Source organism: Podarcis gaigeae, assembly GCF_964106915.1.
Source record: "Podarcis gaigeae genome assembly, chromosome: 5".
Taxonomy (NCBI): domain Eukaryota; kingdom Metazoa; phylum Chordata; class Lepidosauria; order Squamata; family Lacertidae; genus Podarcis; species Podarcis gaigeae.
The window spans coordinates 39,682,987-39,700,949 of NC_139681.1; the positions used below are offsets into that span (position 1 = coordinate 39,682,987).

At 39.0% G+C, this 17,963-nt stretch overlaps 1 protein-coding gene across 11 annotated transcripts in view; it reads right to left on the minus strand.

Annotated features, from left to right (window-relative positions):
• Positions 1-351: 351 nt before the first annotated feature.
• The window catches only part of KNDC1 (kinase non-catalytic C-lobe domain containing 1), a 76,659-nt gene continuing 59,047 nt past the window's right edge, over positions 352-17,963 (minus strand). For 5 of the 11 annotated variants that reach the window (XM_083740987.1, XM_083740986.1, XM_083740984.1 and 2 more), the window contains 14 exons: positions 16,986-17,344; positions 14,016-14,109; positions 13,822-13,919; positions 12,745-12,968; positions 11,737-11,850; positions 11,196-11,343; positions 10,775-10,969; positions 9,682-9,891; positions 9,094-9,176; positions 7,933-8,083; positions 2,800-2,922; positions 2,601-2,660; positions 1,087-1,244; positions 352-830 (listed from right to left, as the gene is read on the minus strand). In XM_083740987.1, coding sequence (XP_083597113.1) covers positions 599-830; positions 1,087-1,244; positions 2,601-2,660; positions 2,800-2,922; positions 7,933-8,083; positions 9,094-9,176; positions 9,682-9,891; positions 10,775-10,969; positions 11,196-11,343; positions 11,737-11,850; positions 12,745-12,968; positions 13,822-13,919; positions 14,016-14,109; positions 16,986-17,344 — 2,249 coding nt within the window. In that variant the 3' untranslated portion in view covers positions 352-598. Of the gene's footprint in view, positions 831-1,086; positions 1,245-2,600; positions 2,661-2,795; positions 2,923-7,932; positions 8,101-9,093; positions 9,177-9,681; positions 9,892-10,774; positions 10,970-11,195; positions 11,344-11,736; positions 11,851-12,744; positions 12,969-13,821; positions 13,920-14,015; positions 14,110-16,985; positions 17,345-17,963 lie in introns of all 11 variants that reach the window. The other 6 variants (XM_083740990.1, XM_083740985.1, XR_014564889.1 and 3 more) reach the window with 5 other exon arrangements.

The following is a 17,963-nucleotide window of genomic DNA, read 5'->3' on the forward strand; positions in this document are numbered from 1 at the left end:
AATTGCCTCTTCAATAGGCTCTGAAAGTAGAATGGGGCCAGTTCAAAGAACAGTGGTGGATAATGAGTTCATTGTTTGGAAAGGGAATAGTTGAGGCAATTACAAGCCTTACTGAAATGTAGAGATGTATACTGGCCTTCCTTTTCCACATTTAGCACCTCTTATTCTACGATAGAAATAACTCATGCTGCAAGAGATCAGTTTGTTTTTTCTAAAGGAAAAGCAAAAGCAAATCTCAGCCAAAAATTAATATATCTCCTGACAAGATAATAAATACTCAAACTTGATATAAATATAGCACTCATATTCTCCAATAAACTCCACTGTTCAGACAAAATTAAAACAAAACAATAAGGACTTAATATTTAATTTCCTCACATGACACACAGCTTTGACAAATTCGTATGATGACAACTTGCTATTTGACAAGTGAACAACACAGTAGGAATCTTGCCCCTTTTGCTTAGTGTTTGGATTTTTCAAACTGAAACATTCATAAATAGAGCTCAGTCACTGCTGAGATGATACATTTATGGACCAATTACTACAAAAAGTAAATTATTTAAACCTTAAAAAATTGAGGATGAAATATAAGCAGTTATTGAAACATTGCCTTCATCCTATGCAGTGTGTCCTGGATTTTCCGAGACTGCTTTTCAGCTGGTATCTGGTAAAAGTTGGCATAGTTGTCTGCTGCTAAGGCAGAGATGTCTGCATCACTAAAAGATGCTATTCTGTGTCTTAAGAAAGATTGCAGCCGGTGATCTGGAGCGAACAAGTAGTGGTTTTCTTGCAGTGCATGAACCTGGCTCACAACTTTCGCAATGTTTCTTAAAACAAAAACAAATTAAAGAAATGAGTTAGTTTCCCAGCTGATAAAGGACAGAAAAGACTAATGTGTATATAATAAATATTTTTTTAAAAAAATTGGTAGATGCACACAAGGCATTATACAATGAAATCAAACCAAGTCAACTCTTTTTACCTTTATACCTATAGAGAGAAGCCAAAATACTGAATGTATTTTTAAGGTTTCCATTGCTCTATATTGGTTTGTGAAGAATTCTGTGGCATAAATAAGATTACCTAAGTTTAGTCCATTTATATGTCCCATTTCTCATCGTAAATCCTCCAGTTTCAAGCTGTTGAACATGCATTGCCAGAACATGGGCTGATGGAATTGTTGGTGAAGTCTTAAATCTCTCTCCTTCCATTAAACACAAGCTGTCACTTTTTAAAAACACCTGGTATAATTTGTATAGATACATATGCAGACACATTAGTACATGGTATAAAAGATCAATCTGATGGGGGCTTTAGGGCACTGTACAGAACATGCTCAGTGCAACAATAGTGTTTTAGGAAAAAGAACGGGGATTAGAGAAGGAAATAATGCAGACGAGTAAGTGAAGCTTAACTTGAGTAAGAGATTGGCGTGACACAGCCTGGAAACTTATTTTAATGCTAGACCTCAGCCTGCAAAGCTTTATCTCCAGTCAGGTGAACCTGCACAGGGCAATGTAACATCTTAAACAATTGAAGTGGCCGCATATCTACTTCACTGGAACTGAGGGTCCTCTGGAATGTATTTCAGAAACTGTAGTCAGGCCAAAAGAATTACTAGATTTTCAACGTGAAACACTTCTGGATTTAGGAAGCCTGAGTCCAGGGAGCAAAGTTAGTGGTAAGACAACTCCTTCTGTTTACAAGTTAAAGATTATTATCAGCAAAACCCTATGCATGTCTAGTCAGAAATAATCCCAATTAGTTTCAGTAGGACATAGCTCCAGATGTGTGTATTAGATAACATACAATTGATGGATTGATTGACTTTCTCAGTTATACTGAATCTAGTAAGATAAAAGCTATTTGGAAACAAAGGCAGGGATTCCTTTCCTGAATGATTTTCCAATTCCTCCACCAATCACTATCCAGAATTTGTGAATGTTCTTTATAGCAAAGAATTTGAATATGAGTTATCTTGAGGGACAGGTAAAACCAATCAGTGAGGGCAAAGAACAAAAAGCTTTGTTGTTCAGAAGATAAGAGGCTCTAGCTCTGACTAGGGAAATCTGGTTTAAATTCCCCCCATAATCATGAAAGCTCACTGTTTGAGAAAGTCTCCCCTAGGATCACAAGATTGTAGAGGGGATAAAAGAGGAAACCTGAGCTTCTTGGGAATAATACTGGGACAAGCGTAAAATGTAAAATAAATAAATAAATATTGTGCTAAACATAATGTGTTAGATCCACGTTAAGTTTGTTGGATTCAGGACCCATTAAAAACAGTGTGAACAGTAAGTGTAGAGTAGACTAAGTTAAGTATCACTGATTTCAATGGAACTTAATTTCACCTAAGCAATTCTGGATCCAACCTATTTGGCACAATCCAAAATGAGAGGTGTGCAAGTTCCATTGCTTTCAGCTTTCTACAGATTCCTCAAATTTCCCTAGAAAAGAAAAAAAGTATGTGCATTTTTTTTACTAAAACTGGATTTGCTGGGAAGCGGAGAAGTGGTAGGGGAAGAAAAAAAGAATAACTTGAAGGTGGCTCCTGTACCTATCTACAATTCACCTAAGAGATTATATTTTTGCAATACCTCAACAGCCTTTAGTTCTTCCATTATTTCAGACACTTTAGAAGACAAGCATTTCCAAACCTTAGTGGAAAAAGGAAATTAAGCAAAGTGTTAGTCCTCTGAAGCTTGGACTTTGAGCTGCAATTCAACATATTGCCCGTCCAAAATAAATTATAAAACTACAATATCTGGATGAATTGCAAAGTGAATGCTTACTCACTGGTAATTGTCTCACAATGAGGTTTTCCAGTCCTTTTAGGATTTGCATCGCGGTAGCAAAATTTCTTTGCTCATAGCAACATTTTGCAATGAAGAGGAATTTTGATAGCAAGTTCACCTGCATCTGGAATAAAAATAATAATACATGTTTTATAGAACGTGCTGATATTCAGTGCCAATGTGTGTGTGAGATGTATGCTTGGAAACCCTCACATTGAGGCACCAGTGAACCTATTACTATGCATATTGTTAGGCAATGAGAGATGGCAAGTTGTTTTAAGGAGGAAAATGAAAACCGCTAACTGCAGAACAACCCAATGCGTGGAAATGCATTATCTACCATCTATAAGCTGGCAAAAAAGGTTGCCTTTTAGAGCTGACTATGTAAAATTATATAATTATCAAATATTGCTTTACATGTTGGAAACAGGTATCATGGAACACTTATTTCATGACATCTTTATTCTGCAAAACCCTGTATTGATCACATTTCTTACTCAACAACAGGAAAAGTAGCTGTTCTCTAATTGCTTGTTTTCTGGTTGCCAGTCAACAACTATGTGCATTTCTGAAGAATGCTATAGATAGAAACATGGGAAGCTATTAAAAGAACAGCTAACAAATTTTCTGCTGTGCATGTTGAAAAAAGAATCTAACTTATTCTTTGATTGAGGTTGATGCTATCAAAATGATAGGAACAAGAATTCTCAAATTGACAAAATGAATCAACATATGAAATAGGAAGACAGGGTGTACGGACCCCATGCCGCTCTTGTGTATAGTATAAAGTTAAAACAGTCCAGCAAAGCAACCTGGCACTGGTAATATATTTTAATAATAGAAATATCTGGGATTTGGACCTCTTGAATTGACAGGTTGGACTCAGCTAATGAAACTATGGCACAAACACATCTGGGCTGCATTGGCTGAAGAACTGAGACAATACATGAATGTGCTACATAGTATGTTTTCTTTCATTAGGTTTTAAGTGTTGCTTTCCATTGATTCCTCTCATTTTCAATGTCATGCAACACAAAGCACCATACATGTGTCCGGTTTACTTTTATATCAGTCCATCATCTTGAGAGGCCTCATTTAAAAAAAGAGGGGGAGGGAGTGGGGGAAATGTGTTTTTTGTTATGTTGTTTTTTTTTGAAAAAAGGTGGATAATGTGATAGATTAAAGCATTTCCAAATTTCTACAGAATATCAACCAGAAAGAAATTGTTAAAGTTATCAGCCTTCTTGAAGTTAAACCCCTGGAATATTGCAAACAAAACAAAAACCAATATTTTCCAGCAAACATGTCAACAATGCAAACTTTTTTATGGTTTCCTTTTAAACCTGCTAAAAATATATAAATGAATTGAGCCTATCACAACAGCACCCAATTTATAAAAATGCCATGCATCAGTGGCATATAAATTGCATTTCTATTATTTTATATGTTAGGAAACTCATCAGCTCATCAATTATCCTACTGTATATGTTTCCTCCCTAAAGTATTGAAATTGGATAAGAAAGCTTATTATGTTCCAAGTAAATCCTGACATTAAAAAAATATGTATCATCTGTGCACATGAAGGAAAAAGGCAGTGAAGTGCATTGGTTTACAGTGTTTCCCAACCTTGTGCCTCCAGATGTTTTTGGCCTACAACTCCCATCATCCCTGACCACTGGTCTTGCTAGCTAGGGATGATGGGAGTTGTAGGCCAAAAACATCTGGAGGCACAAGGTTGGGAAACACTGGTTTATACATCATACTAGGATTTCCCTTTGGGATATAAATGGGGCAGATAAATGCACAAATCAAACTGCTTCCAGTGCCCTTCCTTCTGCATGCAGCTGCTGGGAGTCTGGCGCTGCAAGACCTCTGTAGGCAATTGACAACCAGGACATTGTTTATTCACCAGTGGCTGTAGAATTATGGAGAGCAGCTGGTTTCCAGGAGACCCCTGCATCCAGCAGAGTCACAAATTACAACACTGCCAATGAAAAGGCCATGCTGGTTTGCTGGAACTAAAGCCAAAGAAAGAACTGGAGCTTGCAAGACTGTGGCCATAAGAGATTTCCACATTGGCAAGAACAAAATGGGTGATCGAGTGATGAGGAGGAGAGGATCCTCATCTTGTTAGAGCATGCACTGAACCTAGGGGCAGAGATATGGGCCTTTCTCCATAACTTAGTTTATTTATGGGACTTTTATCCAACCTTTACACTCTAGGGGCACTCAACACAGCACAAGAAAAGCATTTCCACCTCTCTCTCTCTCTCTCTCTCCCCCCCCCCTCTAAATTGCATCCTAAAACAATAGTTCTGAATAATACTCTTAAAGAGTTCCATAGACTTGGTCATGTTATGCCTCATTTGTTCCTGGAGTACTAAAAGATTGCACCCATTGTCAATGGACTATGTGCAGAGACGAACAAAGGAAAAGCATTCATCTCCATTTCTGCCAGATTCAACTTGCTGCCACACATGTACAAATAGATGACAGATATTTCATCACACTGTGAGAAACGGTGATGTTTTATTGGTAAATTACTTTTTAAAAGGAAAGTCAGTATGAATGGTAAAGCCAACAGATGCAATTATGGCAAATTGCAGTCTCCTATTGAACCAGAAGGGGATTGTTGAAAGGCAAGCGGCTTAGCAGTTTTATCTACTGATCTGCTCCTGGTCCCAGATATTTTTTTGAACATTAATAGAAAGATATGTCAACTGTACACTTCTGCCAACACTTGCAGAACATAACATTCCAATAAAGCAAATTTAATGAAAGGTGGAATCATGCCCTGAATCATAAAAATGAGAGATGGGTTCATGCAACCATGTAGCTGTGGCTATCTTAAATACTGCAAACCTGACCAAATTAGTGTGAAATAACATTTTATAAACTTTAACTTTAGATAGAGATCTTTTCATCTCAAGCATGGGAAAAAGCCCCTTGATGGCAAGAACATATTTATAACGCAAGATTAAAGGTGAATTCAAATACCCACTTCAGAAAGTCATAGGAGCATACTTGCAACTCTAACTACTACTTCTCTTTTTTTTCCAGACGTTTGTGATTTGCTTAGCAAAATATCCTCTCTCCTCTCTGTGTGTGCAGCAGCAGCAGCTGTACTGCAAGTGGAGCTGAGTTGCTCTGCCAGCTTTCCAACACCATACATCACTGCCCTCGCCAAGAGGAAGAGGGGAAGGTGTCTGAAGCCCAGCACAGTGTGCTGGCACAAACCACACCACACTGAGGTCCCTGCGTCTTGCCCCTCCTGGTATTTGGTTATGACTCATGAGGAAAACAGAAGAGCAATACAGCCCAAACAGCTGCTACCGTGTGTGTTTGTGTTTTAAGAATATAAACAGGAAATCTTGGCATTCATGAAACAGAAGGCTAATTAAACAAATTTTTACTACATGCCTAGCTCATGGCAGGCCTTTGCAAGGATGCAAATGAATGAACCTAATTTCTAATAGCTATGAATTTCTAAAGCCTGTATAGCTAATCCATCCCTTTAAAAAAACCCTAAAAACAAAGATGCCTATAATAAATACTACATTGTTAGATGCATTTCAGTCCTGTGCAACACTTCTCCAGGATATCTCTGTACTGTTATAGGAAGAGGTGCCGCATTCTGCCAGAACATACTGAATGTATTCATTCATTTCTTAGGCCACATCTGCACTATACATTTAAAGCACACAGGGTGGTATTCAATGCTAGTGCTACTCAGAGCAAATCTACTGATGTTAAGGACTAACTCGGGTTCATTAATGCCACTGACTCCACTCTTGGGTAGAACTTATTTGAAATGTTTGACTTCCACCAAGGAATCTTAGGAACTGCGATGGTTAAGGGTGCTGGGCAAGCAACAGTTCCCAGGATTCTTGGGGGAAAGCCATGGGTTTTAAAGTAGTATAAATGTGTGCATTAAAATATATGTTACAGGTGTGACCTTGGTTTTCCACAAGATTGTGCACAAAGCAGATCACATCATATCAAATGAATAATATTATTAAAGATAATCAAAATGTAATATAAACAGATACAAATATCAACATAATGTCAATAAATCAGTGGCAGTATACATAAATCTCAACATTGCTAAAAGCAACCACACAAAACAATGATTTAAAGGAACTGTATACTCTAACCCAGCAGTATAACCAGGAGAAAGAATAAAGAATATATTTTGTTATGTAAACAGAAGCCTTGGGATTGTTAGGGAGAGCAACAGAAATTTCACTCTCTCTCCCTGCCACAGTACGGTAAAAAAACAAAAACCCTTCTATCAGGAGCTAATGTTTGCATTTCAAGTGAAGCCTCTTTCTTTGAATGTTAAACCTCTTGCAGCCACTATGGCTACTTCATCCTACTGGCTGAGAACCTTATTCAGATTGTAAAGGTAAAGGTAAAGGACCCCTGACAGTTGTCCAGTCGTGAAAGACTCTGGGGTTGTGGCACTCATCTCTCTTTACTGGCCGAGGGAGCCGACATTTGTCCACAGATAGTTTTTCCGGGTCATGTGGCCAGCATGTCTTAAGCCGCTTCTGGCAAAACCAGAGCAGTGCACGGAAACACCGTTTACCTTCCCGCCGGATTGGTACCTATTTATCTACTTGCACTTTGACGTGCTTTCGAACTGCTAGGTTGCCAGGAGCAGGGACCGATCAACGGGAGCTCACCCCATCGTGGGGATTCAAACCGCCAACCTTCTGATTGCCAAGCCCAAGAGGCTCAGTGGTTTAGACCACAGCACCACCTGCGTCCATTCAGATCATAAAGGTAAAGGTACCCCTGCCCGTACGGGCCAGTCGTGACCGACTCTGGGGTTGCGTGCTCATCTCACTTAAGAGGCCAGGAGCCAGCACTGTCCGAAGAAACCTCCGGGTCACGTGGCCAGCGTGACAAAGCTGCTCTGGTGAGCCAGCACCAGCGCAGTGCACGGAAACGCCGTAACCTTCCCGCTATAAAGCGGTACCTATTTATCTACTTGCACTTTGACATGCTTTCAAACTGCTAGGTGGGCAGGAATTCAGATCATACACAGACAAAATAACTGCATAAGAAGGGTCAACCACAAATAAATTATCAATACACACGAAAAGCAATCATGAAAAAGAGGACTGCAAACCTTAGAGCTGTAGCTTGTTACAATTTCAGCAGCAACCCAATTACTGACATTGTCTGCATATTTTAAAAGCTGCAAAAGGTAAGCATCTTGGACACAGTTTTCCGCAAAAAGGTTATAGGCTTGAGAAGGCAATTGCTCAGAAGAAGCAGCTCTGTAAAAGACAAGCATCTAAAAAAATTAAAAAATTAGATTATATCCATGCAAAGGGGGCAAAGCAGCATTATTTCCTTACAATTAGTTGAGTGTAGCTCCCAGAATTACCCAGTGGCTCAGACAAAGAGGCAGGTGTTGGTGATGGAGCTACAGAGAGACATTCCCAGTACAATAAAAGGCTCCTCCTCCTCCTGGCTGTGAGGAGTCAAACAAGATACTCTGGAGCAGCGAATGCAGTGGGTAACAAGGCTTGGCAGGAGAGAATTGAATGAAGCAACAAGGTGAAGCAAGTACCACTTCCTCCTGCTTATGCATCAGGGAGGCATTTACTGAGGGGCACTCCTGCCTTCATTCCAGCAGACGGAACCCCTGTGTGAATAGCCAAATAGGCTAAATATATTTATTTTTTCTTTTCTGTCTGTCTGTCTCTCCCTGTGTCAGTAAAGTAACTGGCACAGGTGCCTTTTATTTACAGCCCCTTACCATTTCTGCTATGCTAATTTACTTCTGTTAGTCCCAAATTATGTATAGTGGAAAAAATAATGGAGAAAATGTCTTAACTCCCAGGCTCCAGTCTTAAAATGGGCCAGCAAAATATAGAACCCACAAAACATGTCAAAGGTGTAACAAATGATAATCGTGAACTGGAAGCAAGAGATACATTCAAAATCTGAGAGACCTTAGAGTATTTAACCGAAAAGTTTTCTCAGAAGTTGCCTTATATAAGCCTCTGGCTAACACTAGACTATTAATAAATGAAAAATATCTATTTTACAAACTAGATGTATGCTACTATTTTGTCAAAACGTTTTGCTTAAAAAAAGTATGTTCAGTGTTCAGCATCAGGCAGTATCCATGTCCTTGGATAATGTTGCCCTGTCTCAGTTGGTGTACTTTTTTGAAGTCTCTCATCATACTCTGAAGTCTACAACAAATTTTCTCATGCTAATAAATTTTCCACCAATACATATCAGTATGCCATTAGGCTAGGCAAAGCACCAAACTTACTTTTGGAAAGACACACTCTTATCATTGACTCCAAGGAATCTTGAATTTAGAAAGTGCACTGGGTGACATTTATGGAACATTTCCTAAAACAGAGAAAAAGGGCGTATGATGCATTTGATCTGGTGTACACTACTTATCCATTGACCCCCTAACTCTGACAACCTCTCTAGAAAGATACCATGGTTGATGGTATCAAAAACCACTGGAGAGATCCAGGTGAATCAACAGAGCTACACTCACTCTGTCCTAGGGCTGCCATGCGTCTGGATTTTCCTGGACATTACCAGGATTTCAAAGGCGGAATTGATGCCCAGGGGGAATTTCAGAAAGTCAGCGCTTTGTCCTGGATCTTAGGCAAGGCAATCGAAAAAGTGTGTGACTAAAAAAGCTCAACAATTTTGCGGTATTCCTAAACTTTTGGGGTGTCCTGGTTTTTACTTTTTGAAATATGGCAACCCTACCCTGTCTGTTTCTTTGCAGGAGTCATTCTACAGGGCAAGAAAGGCAGTTTATGTGCCAGAACCAGGCCTGAACCTCAACTAAGAAACTGACCCACAAAGACGGTTTTATCCAAAAATGCAAATTTACCTGTTCCAGCAGCGTCAGCTGATGGCAAAGTTGTTGTGCGGTATATTCTGTTAAGAGATATGGCATTCCATCTGTTTTAGAGTAAAAGCCTGAGAATTCTTTTGTTTCATTTGAATAGCATGGATTTGCTAAAGCTGATGTAAGGCCATGCTTGCCTCTCTGATAAGGTGCAACAGTTTCACTTTCCTTTGAGATATTCCAATTAAAGCTCTGTTAAAAAAGAACAAAAGGCATTTGCTTTGTCTATAACTTTACTCAGGCAAAAACGAACACATTATTACATAATGTAATATGTAAGTTAAGTTCAAAGACTAGTACCTGTACAATAAATCTATGCAGTTAAATTTTACACCATCATACCCTAATACAACAATATCCATTTGAGAGCACAGTCCACAAGTCTATTTGAACAGGACTCTATAGAATCCTATTATTACTACTTCCCCCTTGCATTAAAATAACTTCAACTTTTTAGTTCAATATTTCATGTTGGGTTTTTGTTTTTTACATCATTCTCCATTCATGCCTAATTGAAAGACTAAATATAAGCCTTAGCCAGAAAATATACTATGGCTTGGGTTTATTAACATGTAACAAGATACACTAACAGCAAATATTTCAACTGTTACAACAAAACATCTTTGGTTAAATAATATTTTGACAGAGTTGCCATGCTATTAATCTCTGTACACTCATTTAGCTCTGGTCAAAAATATGCTCCTCGTGCATATCTCCATACAGCCTCCAATCTTCTATTCCCAATACTGGAGATCTCTCTCTCTTGAGCTGGTTATTTTCCATACTAGTAATCTTTTAAGGAAGTATGATGGGGACAGATGCTGTAGGGGAGAAGAGGGGTGAAATTCCATTGTGCAAGTGGAAGTCTGCTACACTACCAGAACAGCAGCCCAGGAACGACCTATTATCTGGCGTGTCTCAATCTAGGCTGTGAATGTAACTCTCAGACCCTGTAACAGTTGTTGATGTTTATTGTATTGCTTTGGTGAAAACTTGTAATAAGAACTAAACAGACAGACAGAAGAGCACATGCCAGGTGCTGCTGTCCGTAGAGCAAGTTAAAGAATCCTCGTACCTTTTGCAAAACATCTTTTGAGCTCTTTTTACAATGAAAGTGTAAAGGTTTTATTTCACTGGTCTCCTCCTCCTCCTCTTCTTCTTCCTCCCATTTTTCTGTCTGGTAGTATTCAGAAACATTGCTTTGCTTCCTGCTAGTTATGCTTCCCAGTAGTGACAGCAACCATTCGCCATAGCCATTGAGTGGACCTGCCTACAAAGAGGGCATTATTAGAGTCTTCTTCAGATTATAACGGCCTTAGTATCTCCAAAATAAACCCTGCTTTACTAGAGTGATTTAGGAAACAAAACTGATGGATCCCCAAGGCATGTTATTTCCTCTCAGTTCAATTATATCATATAACATTGATGCAATTTTGCATGTGATGATTTACTTAGATGACATCCACCTTAAATTTTCTGTAAATATAGTGAATTACCTTAGATATGATAACGCCTTTTAGTGTACTCATAAAATCAGGATTTACTGCAAAGTCTACAGCATAGCAGTCTTTAATCCAGGTCTGCAGAATGGCGAAGCTACGATGACATATTTTGCTAAGCAACGAACAAGATTCCAGGCTTGAACTAAGAACAACAGAAAGTTGGTGAATAAATTGACATTTGAATATTCCACCAATTATAATTATGTACTTGAAAGGATTATGTGTCTCAGTTTATCTCTTCCGGAACACAAACAAGAAGTGTAGCTTCCTTTTTTGTAGCTTAATAAGAAAGGAAAGCTATTGAAATAAGAATGTATTTGTTGGACAAAACACTCAGCCAAGAAGAGGACTCTGTCTTTAATTTGCAGTTGTATCTTGTAATAAATTTTATAAATCCCATCTAACTTAAATGAATGCTTTTAGTTTCAAAATAAAGCGATCATTCACAATTTCAAAGGAACAAGGAAAGACTACCGATACATCTATGCTAGTAAACTGGAATGTATCAAGAGTTCAGCTTTATTTCAACACTTACTTGGGTAATGTGATTCTGATTCTATCAAGAAGAAATTGAAAAAATTCTTCTTGGGAGCAGAAGTAACGAAAGGTGAAGAGGAATTGCTGTACATAGCCTTCTAAAAATGCATTTCTGCAGAGTACAAGAAAAAATCAATATTGTAAGCTCAAGTGTGCTTTCTTAGAATCAAGTACAGAGAAAGATTGAAAAGTGAAAGGAAGAGATTCAATTAATGTCACTTGAATTCCCACAATCTCTATTTTCTTTTAAAACAGATCCTTTGTTTTTAGAAATTGCATGTTCAAAAAATTAATGACATCACAATCCTACATTTTCAGGAGCTGCAACGAGGAATAGATAATCCTGAGAGATATCCAACTAATATAGTAGTCTCACTGAAATGATTTATCAAACCCTCTTATGTAAACAGGTCTATTGTGATCAAACCCCCTTATTTCAATGGGTCTATGACTAACATTGGAAATACCCTATTTCCAGTCCATATGAATTTTTAATGTGTTCACTTCTTAAGTCTCTTCTGTCCCATTCCAACATTAATCTGTGATTTCAAAAAATATGCAGAAATAATTTGTACTTAAATACGTGTTTTATCCCAATGTGTTCATTTCTAAATGTTGATCTGGAATGCTCAATATAATCCAGAAAACGAGAATTTCAGAAAAAATAAGAGCTCCCTTTGCCTTTCCCAACCATGACATGATAAAATAAATTTAACTCTAAACTATAGGACCCCCCTTGCTCCAGTACTTAAAATGAGAAACAGACCATCCTGCTCTCCATTGCCTAAACTTGGAAAAGAATTGTCGAAAGGAGTTGTGTTAACCTGGGAGTGATTCCTTAACTTCTTTCTCACCTCACTTTTGCAAAGCAGTGCGAGAGACACTTTCCTTTCAATCTTGCAGCATAAAATGCATGGAGATAGATAACAGAATTGCACCTTCATTTCAATAGGGAGGGGGGTGAGAACAGACAGCACCTTTTGTGAGACTGCAGAACAGGCTGTACCTGGAATAGAGATATGCCATCAGCCCAAGTGGTGTTCCAGCTTGTAGATTTCTTGGCTGACTTTGATTGTCATTACACGGGGCTCTGTACTGGGTTTTATTTATATTATAGAAGAGGAGCATGCAGTCCAAGGAGCTAACGATGCCCAGAGCTTCACTGCTTGCCATGTTAACAACTGCAAGAAGGTTGCATGCCTCAACTCCCCATTTCTCTATAGACATAATCTGCAGCAGAAGGAGACAAGGCAGAAAAAATGGTACAAAGTTATTCCAGTGATGGGGAGGAGAAGGGAAGGGACACAAAGGCACTACTAACAGGGCCGTCTTTAGCATATGCCCCGCCGGGATGCACAGATCTGCCCAGCGCCCCCAAATTTTAGTTTAGCCGCCCCCAAATTAACTTCTATTGAGTAGGGAAGCCAAAGTTATTGAGCTCTTCTTGGGAGGGAAAATCGCTCACCTGTAACAACAACACAGCAGGGGAAAAAACTGCTTTTGTTTTCTGACTCGGGAATATTTGTCGCTACGGAGTAATAGAGCGACGGAGGAGGGAGGCAGGGACTTTCACTCCCTTGCTTTTCACTGCTGCCAATCGAGAGGGACTGGCATACGGTAGGTATACATTTGACACCCCACAGAATTCGGCACCCCCTGCACCCCCAGGTAAAGACGGCCCTGACTACTAATTTGCACATCACTGGGCATGCAAAAGCTGGACATGCATATCCTCACTGCCCACCCAGGAGGTTCTTTCAACTCGAATGCTAGAGAAGGAACTGCACTAGCTCAAAGTCCACCACCCTGATTGTGACACTGGCCAGCCAGATGCCTGTAAAGAAGCTGGACATTCTTGTGTGACCAATAAACAGGTCCGAAAACTGGTGGGCAACTATGGGAGTGGTGCTGATCAAAGGGAGCCACTTCTACACATTAAAATAGCAATGCTACTTTGGGCTCTCATACTTCATTCCTCCAGCACTGAAGTGTGGCGTGTAGGGAAAAAAATCTACTTCCTGATGCACTGATTTGGAAACAGTAGATACCAATTTCTAATTCAAAAATAAAGCCAAAGAATTACCTGCAGGTACTTCTTTACCAGGTCAAGAAACTGCACCTTTGATTTCATTTCTTCCAGCTGTCCCTTCAGTTTGGGCAACACTGTTTTCACTTCACCACCTCAAGATTTAAAAAGTGCAGTAAGGGCCACTTTGTGTCAGCACAGATGCACAATTACTGTAACAAAGCTCTTAAAATTACAAACTACAGATATACCTTTGCTTCTTCTCTCCTTATGCAACAACCTCTGGTAGAATTTTATACTCTTCCTATAATTCTTTGTCTCCATCATTATCAGCTGCTCAAGTTCCTGGTGTGAAGGATGGAGGGAAGTGAAAGTATAGTAAGTATAATGATGTAGTAGTTTTACTTCTGATAAGCAGAAGCTGGTTGCAAATAATAATCAACCAACAATAACACCTAGTATTGCCCCTAACAGTTAATATGCATAAAAGTTAAAGCTAAACATTATGACATTTTAACTGTCTCTTAACAATTCTAACAGCTAGCCATATGGGTCTGGTTCAGAAGTCTACATTTTGTTCCAATTATACAATGGTTTATCAGACCCGGAACTGAATTGCGTTCCTATATGCCATCTCTTCTCTGCAACATCCGATTATAACTGTGGTTTAAGGGCTCACTCCAATCCAGGATATGGAGGGTCTCTTGATACGGAATGAGCCCTTAAACATTCACATGCTTGGCTATCACAAGCCTAGCTGTAAACGTTTCCCTTTTTTTAAGGGAAATTCCCTTATTCCGAATAGGATTCCTCGCAAGAAATGGGAAAAGTTGACAGGTATGATCACAAGAAACTGTAGTTTAAATAGAGCAGGATATCCTCAACAAGGCCAGGCATACAAAGGAAGGAGTGAAAAGCAAAAAGCATGGTTTGCTCCCAATCTGCTAAACTGCGGTTAATTGGAAATGAAATTATCTCTGAACGGGGTCATAGTATTGGAATAATAGGTACTTAAACTCATTTGAACACATAAATTGTACTTAAATGCCTTTAAAATTATTGATGAACATAATTATTTTCATTAATATTATATGCACATCATATAACCCTTTTCTTTCCAGGAATACTGTTTTAAATGGAATGTTCAATGCCAGCTGAAGTAGACTTCAACGAACAGTGCAAAAAATCAGGATGAAAGAAACAAAGTATTTATAAAAATATCTAGGGACAATCAAGACTAGTCATGTGTCCCAAAACAAGTCAATGTCATATAGGAAATAAAGACGTTGCTCTGTTTGCTTTCATTAAAAGATTTATATTCCACAATTCTATCATGAGATACCAAAGGTAGCTTTTCCCAGTTCTGCAAGGGAGATCTGTATGCTAATATGGTTGTATATCATTATGTGAATCCTTTCTTCGTGCATCTGATGTCGACCAGGGTATATTCAGGGTGGTAAACTGATGGCAAACTGTTTCCGCCGAGCAAACAGTTCTTAAAGGGTGGAAAGAGTAAGTGAAAACAACAATAATTCAGATTCTTCCCTGAGTTTCAAAAACAGCTTTTCAAGTGGTAGGCAAGAATCCTATTAAAGAAGAATTACACAGAAGTCCTGGTGCATTTCCATCTGGAGGGTGGCCTTAGCATGCGAGTGAAAACAAGCTGTATGACTGACACACCTGCAGCTATGCAATAAAGCCTGATGTTTTAATTATTTCCATTGGAAACAATTATCAACAAAGCACAGTAGTTAATTCTAGAATGAATGACTTCTTAAATCAAATAAGTGTGGTCTGATTAGGGCTGTTTACCTTAAATAGCGGCATTGCCTTATAGCATTCTAGGTGAATGTGGGTGTTTGTAAACTGAAAAGCATTTTGTGAAATAAAAGAAATGGGAATACAGCCAACAAACTCAAAGACAAATCAGTTCTATTTCTGGTTTGGAAAAAAAAAATCATTAGGTTTAACTCAACATAAGCTTTTGATCTGTTAAAGTAAGGACCATCTTCCATTGCTCTCCCTGAAGCTAAAGATGCCTGAAGGCTAAAATTTCTTTGATAAGAACACAAGGTGATGTGTGAACTAATACAGTGGCTCTTGAGAACAGCCTTTGCATTTAAGCACATATTAAAGATCAAAGGTCAACATTCTTTGATTCAAAACATGTCCTCGCAAAAATGATGTCTCTGCTAAATACTTGACCTACTATGTAGGCAGAGAATTATACATCAAGAGTGTGCTAGATTTCTGTGAGTTTGATCGCTGAAATTGTAATGCTCACTGTAAGACTATACAAAACCCTTGATATTAGCTGGTAGTGAAAGCCTTGTAAACCATTTGGAGTACAGAAGAGATGGCATTAAAAAACAACAACCCCAGAGTTTTTATGGCACCTTAAAGACGAATATATTTATTACAGCATAAGTTGCTGCAAACTCAAGCCCACTTTGTCAGATGTGTGAAGTGAAATCTTATTTGGCAGATAGAAAAAGCAGCAAACTGTAAAGTTGAATGGCAACTCAACCAATGAACCCCAGCAGCAGCAGCTCTCCACAAAAGGGCTCCCCCCTCTCCTTCCCTGGGGCCTGAGATTGGTCCCCAGTACAATCTGTAAGGGGAGGGGACAGGGGATTGCTCAGCCTGGCAAGCTAATATGCTTGTGTGGGTGGAATGTCTGTAACAGTGTGACATTAAATTCCACTCGTAGTCTTTAAGGTCTTGCAATACTCTGCTGTTTTCTCTGCAAGGGGCTAACATGACTGGAAGTATTTCCAAAACGTTTCCATTTCTCTTGCGAACAAACATCTCAACTTTCATAATCAGGTAGAATAATTTAAGGCACAGCTTCGCAATTCTCCATGACTCCCCTTCATTCTCATTTAAACATGAAGCCCAAGGAAGGTCCCTACCCCAACATTGCTCATGATACTGTCCAGATTACACAAACCTACACTGGTACTTATATGTACTGCAAATGAATATTGGAATAGCGTGGACAATAGTAACTAGAGTAACCCATCTTGCAAGGACTGGAGAAAATAGGTTTTAAAGCATATCCAATGCTTTTAAATCACCCATGTGAATGCACCTTGTAGAAAGCATAAGTAATGCACTAGTTTACCTCTGGAAGCCTGCTTTTCATGCTCTATATTACACCTTAAAACAACAAAAAAAGTGTCCCTGATTTTTCATCCATTCTTGAAAATCAGGATACCTACCGCTTTTTTCGCATCTATGTCTTGTGCGTCATTAACTTTCCGCTTTCCAAGTTTTCTTACATAGTGATGTACTTCCAAACTAAAACTTTCCGAACCATAGAATGCAGTGCTCCAACCAGGGCAAAATCCACACAGTTCAGATAAGCAGGGAGCTTTGGTGCAAACATTTTCCTCCAACTTTAACAGATCCTGCTCTTGTTCTTGGTTCTCTGCTGGCAAGTCTGCACGGAGGTAACATTCATCGGCTTGCAAAATTTCTCCACCATTCTTTTGTATTCCATCTGCAATTTCCTGTGATTCGGCTTCCTTTTCAGAATTATCTTGTGGGAGGTCATCTGCATCTATGCCGGCAATAGAAACTGCAGTTGTGTGAAAACATGTTCATCACATTTCTTTCGTCACACTGGCAACGGTCACAAGCCAATTGGCATACAAAAAACACACACACACATTATGTGTAGCAGCTGTGGGAATGTTCAGGGGGACAGGAGAGAATATGTTGTTTATTAATATCGTTCCTAACTTGCATTAGCAAGTTTCTTTACTTAGCAGAGTGCATTCTCCTTTTCACAGCAGAAAACTAGTTGCAAAGTCATGTGAGTTTCTTAAGACAATACGCAATTCAATCTGGCTCGTCCAGATTGAAATGTGTTCTAATGTTTTCCTGGTAAGACCACTTGAATCCCTCCTAAAAGAATAAAGACACCGCAGTCTTATTCATAAGCAATAAAAAGAAAGTTTACTCACAATCGGGCAGAGCACAGTGTGATCCCTGAAGGCAGGTTTAAGGCTTCAAGTTACAAACTTATACTAACAAGTTTATCCCATAAGGAAGATGACCTGGGGGACTGCTTGGCTGGCAGCCAGCAGTTCATTCCAGGAAGTTTGCAGGATGAAAAGAAGATGGAAAAGAGAGAGAGTGGCAGCATGCCTTGTCCTTTTATCAGGTCTGGAAAGGTCAAGCCCACCCACATGCAA